The sequence below is a fragment of the Brienomyrus brachyistius genome, chromosome 16, assembly GCF_023856365.1.
Source record: "Brienomyrus brachyistius isolate T26 chromosome 16, BBRACH_0.4, whole genome shotgun sequence".
NCBI lineage: Eukaryota > Metazoa > Chordata > Actinopteri > Osteoglossiformes > Mormyridae > Brienomyrus > Brienomyrus brachyistius.
Window position 1 is genome coordinate 18,676,312 of NC_064548.1, and position 13,208 is coordinate 18,689,519.

The window sequence follows — 13,208 nt, forward strand, 5'->3', positions numbered from 1 at the left end:
GGCAATGGCAACTTCACATTCTATAGTGCCCCGAGAACTGCTCTCATATTCAGTCTGAAAGTTATTTACTAATAATAGTGTTTCACATCAAACTACTCACAGATGTGTTTTATATTGTATTTAATCTGTACGGTTTTGCTCTACTGTATTATAATGTACCGGAGAGACAGCAACTGCCGGAAACAAATTCCTTGCATGTGCCACACACACACACACACACACTTGGCCAACAATCTGGTGTGGCGAACGTTAAACCTACACCGTTTCTGCAGATGCAGCATACCTGTTGGTACTGTGCTCCTGGAGAGTGGGGGTACAGTGTGGTGTCTTCTGGGGGTGAAGCGTCGTGGTCATCTGGAGCTTCTTGGTCTTCAGGTTCCTAGAGAGATTTAAAAAAAATAAGAATTAGTGCTTAACCACTACACCACCCATCTAGATAAATTAGTACAAAATGACATGCATTCATCCCGGAATTTCAGTGAGGGCGGCCGTGCTGCGTTCAGCTGCGTCGCGGTCGCCACAGTGAATCGCCTCCACTACTCAAGGCTTGTGATTCTACCAGAACCAATGTGCTTCTCCACATTGCTTCACTAAATATACTTGTCAAGTCATTTGCCGGATGCCGCCTCTGCGATGCTTGACAGCCGTTCAGCCTGCCAATCAGGTAGCGCTTTTCCGTACGAATATTCTTGAGCTGCCACAGCCACCCTGCATAGCGCTGAGCTTCTGAAATGCTACTGAACCACTTTTGGTGGAGGGTGTGCAGAAGTCGGCGTAAAACTGCACTGCGGCTGAAAGGCGGCTCAGCCGCTCCTGGCGGGATTCCGAGGTTAGCCATATTAAAAACAAAGATTCATTAATATAATGAAAACCAAAATCTCCAAATGCTTCAGCTCAGAAAGAGAAATAGAAAGTGAAATCAATGCTATTATATCTATCCCATTTTTTTTTTTAAACCTAGCTTTTTTGCAATGAATATGAAGCAACAGTTCATCCTGGATCAGTCCCAGCTTCTGAAAACACTTATTTGCTGCAGCAGGCCAACTAACCCTGAAAAGCAACAGTCATCCCCTTTTGTGCCGGATAAATTCTGTTCTACTTGAAGCATCAGAGTACACATGGTTGTGTGCATATGCTTGAGTGCAGCATAAGGGCAAAAATGATCCAGCTAAATCAGTTACATTCTTAAAGAATGCAATTCACGGCACAATTGTTTGAAATGTCTCAAACTGCTTCGTCAGCCGTGAGATCGGGTCTGGAAAAACGAAAACATGGCCGGTGATGTTTCGGATTTCCAGGATACAGAAAAAGCAAATAGCTGAAATAACTCTAGTCACACAAATTCCACTTCAACGTACCAAATACACAAAAATTTCAAAAACGTCATCTTCAGCCAAGGCATTATAATTTTCACGAGTGGCTGTACAAGTGACAGACCATGTCCCAAGGACATGCCTGGAGGGTGTCATGGCAAGGAGTCCAGCTGTGAGGACACAAGTTTGCCAGCAGAATGCTTGTGTTGAATATGTACATGCAAAATAAATAAAAATTACTTTGAATAAACACGGGCTAACTTAGAAGAGACTACAAGCACTGCTCCAATCCCCTAAAAACCCTACTATTGTTCTCATAAAAATGACAGACCACAGAGTGTCTAGTTCAGTCTCACTTAGGTTTCTGCTCTCAGCTTTGGCAAGTTGGCACATTACATTCTTGTTGCTCAAGGCCAAATATAAACCTAAGGATCAAGTTCCGCATCAGCTGTAATGAGGTAGACATACCTCCTCAGGACACAGCTCGCAGGCCTTGGCCAGGGTCATCCTTGCACTGTGTGAGCGCTCCAGGAAGTACCCGTTGGAGGTCTCGTTGCTCTGCACCGGGGGCGACCAGTTGTTATAGGTGTACTGGGGGTTTCCCGTGTACGGCCGGCGCTCCAGCTCGTCACCCAACCACTCCACAGCCCACGTCCATTTTCTCTTCAGGTCTCCATTACTCTGTTAGTGAAGGACATCGCATCGAATTCATCCAAGGGTACAACCAGATGATGACCGTAAACTGATGAGCCATTCTCTCAGAGCCGACGGTACCTGGAGGATCTGGTATGCTACTGAACAATTAGTGAAAAGTGCCACCATGCACTTTATGCACTGGTAGGCTCTCTTCTGGTAATGGTTTTTGGAGCGCTGTATGGTGTCAAAGAGGCCATCGCGGTCATCGGGGATCCCCTTCAGAGCGTTGTGGATCCTGGGAAGGCAGATGCAGAGGTTTGGTCCTGCTTTTAGGCACGCGTGCATAGAAGTACTTGGGTTATGATGCACTCACCTGTGGGTCTGCCAGGAGTCCTCTATTAGCAAGATCTGAAGCAGTAGGTCCAAGTACGGCCTAAGTTCATAGGTATAGGAGTACGCCACCTAAAAGTACAAGAGAGCCCAGTGGAGAGTCATGTTTAATTAAAGGGGAGATCAGCGCTGCAGGATCCAGGAGGGACACTGCATGGCAGCCGAGACCCTCACCTGCCAGAGTAGCTCGCTGAGCACCGTGGAGGAAAACTGGGGATTCTCCCAGCAGCTGAATCGCAATAATTTGACAGTCTCCTCAGAGTTGCTGCAGTCCTCAATGATCTTCTTCACGTAGCTCGTGCGCACAAACAGGATCTCTGCCACTAGCTGCTGCACCGGCAGAATGGGCTGTGACAGGTTGGGGTCACCGTAGGGGTTTGGCAGTGGGGGATTGCCTGAGGGAATGGGAGAGCTTGTTACAAGACCGAGTAGATCTGTGGTGCTCTAAACATAGGGCTAATTGGAATTGATTTGATCTTTTTGCACACTCAAGGGTCAATGTGTTAGGTAATGTGAACAGCCCGTTCCACCAAACAGCAAATTATGTTACCCGTTACTCCAGATATAAAGCATGGGCAGTCGGGAGGATTAGGTACTGTTTAGCTACGCATCAGAATGGGCAAGAAACGTGAAAAAAGTGATCCTGAATGTGGCACGTTTGCCGGTGCCAGACATGGTGGTTCGAGAGTCTCATAAATAGCCATCCTGCTGAGATCTACTCAAACTGAACTGGAGAGTGCCAGCAGCAATTCTGTGGATGGAATCACCTTGTAAATGACAGACAGAGGAAAAAGTCCAGATTTGTTTACAGTAAATCCAATAGTGTGCAGAAGCGACAGTGGTGTGCAGAAAGGTGTCTCTGAACGCACAACTTGTCGAACCCTGACATGTTTCCTACACAGTACTATGTATGTGTCCCACATACACCCTTAACTTCTGGAGTCTCTCATGTATTTCAGTTCATAACTCGCTGAAATAAAATTGTAGAAACGTGAAAAAATAAACACTGACTAAACCCGTAATCTGTCCTCTTTCCAAAATGTCAATTGTCGGAAGTATTAAAGTTAAAGGTAAAAATCGGCAAAAAAGTACCTTACTTTGTTTTACCTGCATCGGCCTTCACCTGAAGATCGCTATTCGCATTCTAAATAGCTGCATTTCCGCATATTCAAATCGCATTCGCATGGTAATTTGATGAACAACGCAGCGGTGAAACCTGATCCAGATACATCCCCATCAGTGCCATAAAAGGGGGGGGGGGGGGCAAAACAAACTTCCACCATTGCTTACTCTGTACTTTTATGAGTTTCTGCAAGTGTTTCAAACTGCATTTTGCAATGTCTATACTTTGATGTCAAATTACAAACTTCACATATCTCAAAGTACACTAAGATTAAGTTGAGTTTAATGCCAAAAGAAATATATAAGAAATAATTTATTTGCCATGAATTAAGTTTATGATATTGAATGAAATGCGTGACCATGCCCCAGTCAGTGAAAGTGTGTTCCCTACCCATAGACCCCAGAGGATTAGGGTAATCAAAATAGCACCTTCAGTTCCAGTTTGTCTGCATGTACATAGAGATCATAGAGACGGCTGCTTTGTCGGGAGCTTCCATGAGTAAGTTCATGGCTAAGACACTTCAGAGACATTATGATGGAGTCCCATGATGGATGAGAACAGGGATGAGGGACTTGATCCACGTAGAGCCGGTGTGGGTTTTTGGGATGGCCTCTCAATCAGCCAATAACAGTGGGTCCCCAGGACAGGAGCTAAGAACCACTGTTTTATCAGTAGCTGGCTCAGAGGTCATGCCAAGTAACTGCACCCACACCGGCCCTCCATTGATCAGGTTCCCCACCCCTGGATTAAAACGAGAGGGATGATAATCACCATTGATCGAAGACTGCATGCGAGATGAGACATCGCAACAGCGCACCAGCTGGGAAACCACAGCATACAGCTTGCCCAGCTCCGCATACTGGTATTTGATGGGAGGTCCAGGCCCCTCGTCCAGGGCGACCAGCATGAAGGTGGCTGGCACGCTCAGCTTCAGCAGCTGGGTCTTCTCTGCCATGCCTGCGGGGTGGGGGGGATGCGTTCACCTCACAATCAAAGCAAAGGAATGGGCTCTATGGTGAGCTGCACATGGCAGATGCTTACCCAGGTTTGCATACATGACGAAGAGGTTGAAGTACTGCTGCAGATGACGGCCGTGTTCAGACACCTCTCTCCGCAGCAGGTTCAGCACGGCTCTCAGCAAGTGGTCACTCAAGCTCAAATTGTCACAGGCCTGTTGCTGAAAGTGACTCTGTTAGTGATCGCTGCTTTTGTCTAGGCACCATGTCACACATATGGTGTAAGAATTGGTGTAATGAACCGAGTCAGAAGCACTTCATAGTGTCTAAGTAACCATTAACATAGACCATTATTATTACATAACCTGAATATTCTCTACAAGTCCTATTTGTTTCACTAATTATTTTGTTATACCTGACTGGGAGGTCCTGGGGAGGCAACTGGAGAAGGACAGGGCCCATCTTGGAGGGAGAAGTGTGCAATAAATACAATGAGCTTGGCAAAGGCGCCCCTCACTTCCGCGCTGGGGCACTCCAGCAGGTACTCGGAGAAGCGATTGGGGAACGAGAAGAGCACCTTGTGTGCAAACCAGAAGCGCACGTTCTTGCTGTGACGCAGCAGGATGCAGAGCGCATCGTACCTAGGGAAGAGGCCAGAACGGGTAAACCACCTAACTCAGACCTCCTGAAAGGCATGTCCAAACATCTGAAATGCAGCACTCACCAGTCACTGGCAGGACCACGAACGACCTTCTTTGTGTGGAATCCAGTGCTGAACAGAAACTTAGCAGCAAGCTGAATACTAATCAGAGCTATTTCTTCTGCCTCCGGCAAAAGATGATCTTGTCCTGATTAAACCGAAAATAAGACTTGGCTCAAAACGCTTCATCAACATTCATCTTACGACACCTGCCAGAGGAACCACAGCTGCATGAAAATATTTTCTGTCACTGGATCTCCCTGTACTAGACGAGATCTATGGAAAAGTTAAACTTTACATTCAGCTCACAGACTATGCTACATCTGTTTCTGTCCTGCTCTAAACCAGTAAAAGTCCTTGGGCCGGTTGCACAAAACACCTTAACTTAAGATTTTCCTTAAAGTCAGAGTTATGGTCTCCTTAAAATGAAGTTTTAAGACTATCTGCAGTTGGATCACCCCACAACCTGAAGCTGTACCCCCCCAGCTGCGTTGCAGTTCATGTTTGCTGTGCAGGTTTATGCTACGGGCTCCTTCCAGGCTGTAATACACGATGTATTTCATGTCCACAAGTGAACGGTAGCCCTACGAACGGCCGTGTCATTCATGTCTGCTACCATCGCTACCTCAATTGAAAGAGGTTTTGGAGGTGGACCTCCACCTTGAAAATGACATTTTTTATAGAATAAATTCTGATAGAGTTATTTATTTGTTATAGAACGTTAAACCTGTTTCATGTTCAGCTGAGCTCACTAACTAACCATAGCCTATAACGATACTCACTGTTACAGTCCACTCTATATCTATACCTTAAATAATGTGTAATAACTTCTTGTTGAAAGAAGATGAGCAGCAACATAGACTAACGTTAACAGTTCCCTCAAGTCATGTTAGTCATTCAACCTATCTGAAGTTGTAAGTTAACGTCAACTGGTAAGAGTTATCTTAGTACCTGCTCTCCTGTAATTAGTGATCTCTTTTTTGACCAGAACAGATAAGTTGTAATTTTTTGGACGGACCTTTTCACCATTCTTCTTGAATTAATTTTCATTGCAATTTCCTTCTGTTTGCTTTTATTTGTGGATCAAATTTACTTTTTAGTTTGTTCTTTCTTCTATTGTATTCCTCCATAAGGAAAATCCTTTCCTCCTCTGACCAATTTCGGTTTCGTCATCTTTTCTCCCTTTTTTAATTTACTTTGTGGGGCGATAACAGGTATCACAAGCAGGCGCGAATGCAAGCGTATGAACAATCTCCATGGAAACGGGTCAGTTTTACTGCTGTAAAACGTCTTTCAATGTTGTAAATCCCTTAATGTTTTTCCTTAACTAAGGAAACCTTTTAAGGGGTTCTGTGCAGCACCCTTAAATAAATCCCTTAGCTAAGGAGAAATTAAACCTTAAGTGTCATACTTAAGGGGAAAATTTACGGTGTTTTGTGCAACCGGCCCTTTACTTCAAGGCTGATGCTTGAAGCATACAGTCTCAAAACTAATACTATGCGTATTATTTCTGCTGAGAAACAGCCAAATACAAGAAAAATTGTTCAGCGGGGGACAAACATTAATAAACTAACAAACATGATGGAAACGTACCTGAGGGTGGGTTTAAATAGACACTGTTACAGGTCAGAAGTTTCTTTACAAACTGGAAATATTCCAGGCTGTACTGCATGCGGTTGTGCATAAACTGCACGTTCTGCTTGCGCACGCTGCACTCGATGGCGGCTGGCATCTTGATCTGGTGCGGCTTGGCGGAGATGGTCAGCTCCGTGATGTACTTCACCAGCTCTCCATCCCGCTCTGAAGAGTCCATGCGCTCGTAGAACAGAATGTAGGCGTTCCACCACCTCTTCTGGCGGCGGTAGGACATGCGCTTCATCATGTGGTCGAAGACCTCGCCCATGTACTCTCCCCCAAAGCACTGGTTCTTCATCTCCTCGTCGTCATCCATCTTGCACTCGGTGACGTCGCCATCGTCAAACTTGTACCAGCGGTTCTTCTCGCCGTCGCCACCGTTCCTCTGGATGATGTAGGAGTAGTAGTGGCCCCCACTGGCCTGGCCGCTGTGCACCAGCACGCCAACCAGTCGGTACTTTGAGCCGCCAGGGTCTTCACTCTCTGAGGGTTCATTCTGGATCACCTGGTTCTCCGGGTGCACGTTGTCGCCCTCCAGCTTGGCCACTCCTGCCACCGTGTACGGCTCCATGTCGAGTTCCCGCGGGAACTCAAAGTAGTCATTGAACTTGATGGCGCACTCCCTCTCCCAGTCATAGTCAAAGCGTTTCAGCTGGATGGCCAGCACTGGGGGCAGCTTCTTAATAAGCAGCCGCTTTACAGTGTCAACCTAGAGGGGACAGAGTTTTACAGTCACACAATCATATATTTTGACCAACCATTAGCAATTCTTTGTGCCGAAGTGCTATTAGCTAGGGGTCAGCTGACATCTTCCTCCAGATCACTAACACCCATCGAGAAACAAATTATTGTGACACAAAAGTGAATTTCAGAAACCTTATTATTATACCTTCTTGTTGCATTTTTCACAGTGGTAGGCATTGGCACCTTCCAGTAAGTCACCTTTGACATACTGCTCCATCGAATCAAGGAGGTTTTGATGGTTTCTAATGTCCACATTCAACGTAGTGAAGGATTCTTCACATTCGTACCTGGAACACACACATCCATCCATTATTAACTCTGCTGCAATATTAAAGACTTGGATGCTTCTCAAACTGAAGTATCATGTGCAGCCTACCTGTGAGGACAACCCTGACAGATCTTCTGATCGGCAAAGGAGCCACCCAGAACCTTGCTCAGCATGGGTGGGTGTCCAAGAGCTTTCAGGGCCTCATCCAGACTGTCCACCAAAGAGTTAAAGAACTCCAGAGCATCGTGCTGCTCTCTTAAGTTCACCGGTTCCCCCCATAACCTGCAGAAATAGACACACAGACACACTTTACCCCTAGGCAACAAAAGACATCATCAGTATTGACATCTCTCCGCTCCAGAACGATGACAAAAACCTTCAGTACACAAGGAGACGTACTTCTCCGACAAGCATTAATATTATATTAAGCTTTTATAAATTACTGAAAGATGGAGACAATTACCTGAACTGTTTCCAGAACCCTCGAGGAACATAGTACTGTAACCTAGATGCAGCCAGATGTCCAAAGATGACCTGTAGGTGGCGCAGAACTCCAATGTTGTACTCTTTCCTGTCTTCCGATTTATTTGAGGAAGGCTTGTCTTCAAATTGATTGTGATAGCTGAAAACCTCGTCCCGGGGATCCACATTGCTCTGTACATACAAATGAAACACATTTACATACCATGTAGATGAAAGAACAAACCTTCAGCCAGCGTAAGACTTTGATTGTATGTGTTGACATGGACTGCACCTCGTTGTCCTGCTTCTCGTCCCCAGACATGTCGTCATCCACGTCGGTGCCCGTGCCCTCGATGGCCAGGATGCCGTTCCTGATAGGTGGGATCATGTAGAGCTGCTGTATCACGGAGTTCATGTAGCAGGTGGCCCCCGCGTTCTTCAGACCCACAAAGCCTTTGGTGGGCCGTGGGCCCACAGGTGGCAAGTACTCCCATTCGCTAAGAGCTTCCCCACCTAACATAAAAATGACAGCACCTCTCTGTTTCAACTGCTCTGTCCAAAGAGCTAAATTACAGATATTTTTCACATAAAGTGATTTGTAGAAATTTGTAGAATGGGAGGACAGATAAAGAGATTCAACTTTTTCAGCTATGTAGGCGTGTAGGTGTACAGCTTACACCTGCACTTGCACATTCATTGGAAGCTCAACATAGCTACACGTATGTTTAATTGACTCCTTGATAGCATGCATGTTTGTAATGTGCTATTTGCCTGTATGTAACTTTAGAGCAAGGCATCTGTTAAATGTGTTAAAATGCGAAAAAAAAGTACATTTCGCTGTGACTGTCCTCTCAGAACGATTCAACCTTGGATGACGTCCTACATAGAGGAAAATCGAGTGCATAATTCTGCTCCAAGCCAAGTGAAAATCTAAAGCCAAAAAGGAACCGGTACCTAAATAATACATGTCAGTCAAGGTGTCCACAATCTGTTTGAGGTTCCGCACACAGCTGACAGCGAGCGCCACCAGCAGCTCGAAGGCGGCGTTGATGGTGGCGGGGGTGCCACACACGGGGATGGCCTGCTCGGCCGGGAACTCCCCACTCTTCATGTACTGCAGGTAGACGTTGGATGCCGGGAAGATGAAGTCATCGATCAGCTCCTGAAGGAAGCAGGATGGCAAAGGCACGGTCACCACTGAGTCAGAAGACACTCCCAAAGAAGCACAATTCAAAGTGGGGGGACAAAAAAGCTCAAAGACGTACCATTAATGCTTAGAAAACTCAACCAGAAGACATTAAGGCCCAAATCAAGAGGCAGTTTCTTCGCCAAACTGACACTGATCAAAAACATTACTGCAAGACCCATAAGAGAAGCGCCTGAGAGACCTGCCCCATGCTCACTTTAATCAGGGTGGCACCTCCCTTTTCACAGCCCATGTAGTACTTCTTCTCCGGTGTTTGGAACGCCAACAGCTCCTTCGTAACCCCAAGATGGCCTTCAAGAATGGTTTCCTCCAGACCAGTCTCTCCGGTCCTTTTAACTTCATCCTAATAAGAAAATAAAATGCTACTGTTAAAAAAAAAACAAAAGCACAGCGTAGACTTCCTCAGAGGCACAGTGTGTTTGCGTATGAGGGTTGAACGTGTCCTAATAATCTACCTTGATTCTTTTCAACCAGTCGATCTCATTGTTCAGCAAAACTTCAGCGTTGGGTAGGTTTATACTGCTGTTGTAAGCGTAGTTGAGTAAGTGCCTTAACAAAGTGAAGTAATCCCCCGCGTGTTTGGCTCTCTCTTTTGCAGTGCTCTGTAAACCCAAGAAAAAAAAAATCAAAAAAAAAATCACTTACAGTTTTTAATATTCAATGATGTTTCAGCATGCCTTGCAGAACTGGACTGGCAAAACTCTCCCACCCCATCATAACTCAACAATTTATAATACTTACACCTAAAACAGTGAAAAGAAGGGTGATGAAGAACAGGAGTGGTCTATGTCCCATGCAACACCTCGTGGCCATGAGGAAAAACTGTTCCTGAGCCATCTGACGAACAGACCTACACGGGGTGGGGGCACATTTACAATGAATAGTGACTCACTAGAACACGACCACATAACTGGAACCAAAAGTCAACACTACATAAATGTACATGACAGTGCGGAATTCATCGCCTGGGTCACTCACTTGCTCTGGCAGTGCAGCAGCAAGTCGATGATGAAAGTCTGCCAGGCCTTCTCTTTGCTGAGTGTGTCCAAAGCCGTGGGAATGAGGGCAAAGCAGAGTGTCATCGCCTCCAGAGCCTCACAGCACACCTGCTCGTCCTCTCCGTCTGGCTCGTTCCCTGCATTGGTCTGCAGAGCCACATTAAGCACACTGGTGAGCAAAGCACTGAGCAATTCCGGGGCTGCTGCATGATCCTGTATCAGATAAAAAGCAACTTAGCAGGACGTGCAATACGCATCACCTTCTCATATATCTTGCTGATCTCCTCATTGGAGCTGAAGACCAGCTGCACTGACCCACAGCCAGAAGCCCAGATGACCTTCTGCACGGCCCTTATCACGGAGATGTCTGGGATATACTTAGAAGCTTGGAAGAAGTTCTGTTCAAAGAGAGAAAATCATTTATGGGAGGAAAACAACGTGGTTTTTAACATCTTAAAGTAATATAGGAGTTATATACCCGTAAGGTTCTCAGATACGTTTGGATGATTAAACAGAAGATGCATGAGTAAAAGACTGAGCCATGTCTTACCAACTTACTCCCTGAAATAAACAGGTATGCTAAAATACACTTAATGTTGCATGTCGTCATTGTCGACAGCCAGCAAACTCTTAGTGGTGGAGGATCCCATATACTCACTTTTGACCCCCCCCCCACCCCCTCCCACCCTTAATGCTGAGAGGACATGACCCACCTCATCAGAGATTTGCTGGGCTAACCGGATGGCAACGTTACGCAGCATGCACTCAGAGGATGGGTTGGGAATGCTCTGGAGTGCACTCTGAAGAACCAAAGCCTGGTCATGGGTAGCCTGGTTTATCTTACAGTGGGAAAAAGGTGAAATATAAAAAAGGGGAGGCTGAAGGACCCTGTAATCTCTGTGCTTCAGCCACTCAAGTACTTTACCCACGTTACAAAAAACTATCGTTTCATTAGTTGCATTTTTTGAGTTGCTGTTGACAACTGCTTCCAGATAACGGCAGGTTACAAGTAACAACTAGCTTTCACTCCCACACAGCATACAGCATGAACAGTACACAAGTTGTCATACTATTCAGTAGAGTATCAGATTGGTCAAAAATCAATGTAAATAACCAAGCTACCTAGCAAGCCATAACATGGCAGCAAGAAAAGCATCCTACTGGTGGTTCCAGACGAATCAAGCTTGATTTTAATGGCTGCAGAGCTCAATTTAGAGTCCTGCATTGTACTCTTGAGTTTGCACAACTAAATTTGCTGAAACTTCCGAAAGGGCCCAAAATACTGACGACGCTTTTACTGAGATGGTTAGTTAACAACATATGCCTAAATTTAAGGAAGCCATTAGTTAATTGTATGTGTACGTGCTATAAGACAGAATTTGGAAGCCCACAGTAGGCCCAGAGCAGGTGTACAGCTGGTGGCCAGTAAGAAGCAGCAGCAACCTCCACGGAAAGCATTTTGCAATTCAGCATTAATAAATGTTAAAGCATGAATGGTACAGAATGGTCATTTTAAGTAACAGTTTCTTCATTTCTGGACATATGAAATAAACCTCACTTACTGGTGACACAGTTCCTTCCCCAGCCGGTTGACAGGCTTCTGCCACGGCCTTCACGTGGCCAAAGCCAACCGCCGTCAATAAGAGTTTAGCTATTTTCAGGGAGTTCAGGTATGCTCCCCGCCTCGTCTCCATGTCAGCATTTGGGAGGAAGTTGTTCCTGGTCAGCATGCTCAGAACAAGGGGCAGCCCACCACTTTTTAAGAAGTTGTACTGGAAATCACTGGCATCTTCCCCAAGAGTGCCACTGGCAGGCATGAGCAGCGCATAGACAACCTGTAACCACAGACAACGCATGTCGAACACTGTTTCAACATGGACAGGTGATCAACTTTACTCCGTATTCTGTTCCAGTTCTCGTTCAAACTAACCTCCGTCAGATAAAGCACTTGAGATGCTGAAGGACCAAAGAAACGCGAATCCAGGGTTGGGCTAAGGCTGGTATCTCCCAGCTTGGCGTGGTCCAGGCAGATGGCTCGCAAGGTCTCCACTGTAGTGGTATCTACACAGTACCCATAATTACATCAGAAACTGCCAAAGCACTGAAATACGCAAGTGCATCTTGCTTTGACCGGAGTCTTGCTTCTTCCATTGAGTGGATATTTCAGTTATGATTACAGTAAATAACATGTAACGCAGCAGGGCCAGACTACCTGGAGGCATGAGCTTCATGAGGACGCGTGCTCCATCCCTGAGTAGCGGCATGTTCAGACTACACCCTAGATCTGCCACTTGCCACAGGAACGAAATGTAGCGCAGATGCAGGGACATAATCTGGAAAATGTCAGGTTCCATGTGGTTAAAGAATGCCTTTCTTGCAGGATCTCACAGAGCAAACAGACAAATCATGGCCACATTTACTCCCAGTATGAAATATAAGGATGCTTTCGATCCAATTACAATGCGATGCATAACATATAGTCACCCGTGATCCATTGTAAACAAACCAAAATGTAAAGAAAGAGACAACAACTTACCACGCCTGGAAGACAACTTTCCACCTCAGGGTTGGGTCCATCACTATAGTGATTTCCATGGTTTCCAGGGGACCCAGTTGAAGAATCAGAAGAGCTGTCAGGACTTGAAGGCATATTTGAACTAATCTGGGTGAGCTTGGCTGTGATCAGCTGAAGAAGGACAAGCAGCAGGAGATTTTAGCCATATAATAGTGATTAAAGTGGTGAATTTACAGCCCAATGGCTAAAACCACTAAACAG

The 13,208-nt window shown here is 45.7% G+C and overlaps 1 protein-coding gene across 5 annotated transcripts in view; it reads right to left on the minus strand.

Annotated features, from left to right (window-relative positions):
• LOC125709755 (probable ubiquitin carboxyl-terminal hydrolase FAF-X) overlaps positions 1-13,208 on the minus strand; it is a 31,642-nt gene that overhangs the window by 2,173 nt on the left and 16,261 nt on the right. For all 5 annotated transcript variants that reach the window (XM_048978539.1, XM_048978537.1, XM_048978535.1 and 2 more), the window contains 25 exons: positions 12,969-13,118; positions 12,645-12,765; positions 12,363-12,493; positions 11,995-12,267; positions 11,146-11,271; positions 10,693-10,830; positions 10,413-10,579; positions 10,176-10,284; positions 9,890-10,036; positions 9,631-9,777; positions 9,182-9,389; positions 8,520-8,740; positions 8,229-8,419; positions 7,874-8,047; positions 7,643-7,784; positions 6,712-7,462; positions 5,143-5,266; positions 4,834-5,059; positions 4,504-4,639; positions 4,234-4,419; positions 2,514-2,734; positions 2,323-2,411; positions 2,088-2,244; positions 1,782-1,994; positions 284-379 (listed from right to left, as the gene is read on the minus strand). In XM_048978539.1, coding sequence (XP_048834496.1) covers positions 284-379; positions 1,782-1,994; positions 2,088-2,244; positions 2,323-2,411; positions 2,514-2,734; positions 4,234-4,419; positions 4,504-4,639; positions 4,834-5,059; positions 5,143-5,266; positions 6,712-7,462; positions 7,643-7,784; positions 7,874-8,047; positions 8,229-8,419; positions 8,520-8,740; positions 9,182-9,389; positions 9,631-9,777; positions 9,890-10,036; positions 10,176-10,284; positions 10,413-10,579; positions 10,693-10,830; positions 11,146-11,271; positions 11,995-12,267; positions 12,363-12,493; positions 12,645-12,765; positions 12,969-13,118 — 4,644 coding nt within the window. The remainder of the gene's footprint in view (positions 1-283; positions 380-1,781; positions 1,995-2,087; positions 2,245-2,322; positions 2,412-2,513; positions 2,735-4,233; positions 4,420-4,503; positions 4,640-4,833; positions 5,060-5,142; positions 5,267-6,711; positions 7,463-7,642; positions 7,785-7,873; positions 8,048-8,228; positions 8,420-8,519; positions 8,741-9,181; positions 9,390-9,630; positions 9,778-9,889; positions 10,037-10,175; positions 10,285-10,412; positions 10,580-10,692; positions 10,831-11,145; positions 11,272-11,994; positions 12,268-12,362; positions 12,494-12,644; positions 12,766-12,968; positions 13,119-13,208) is intronic.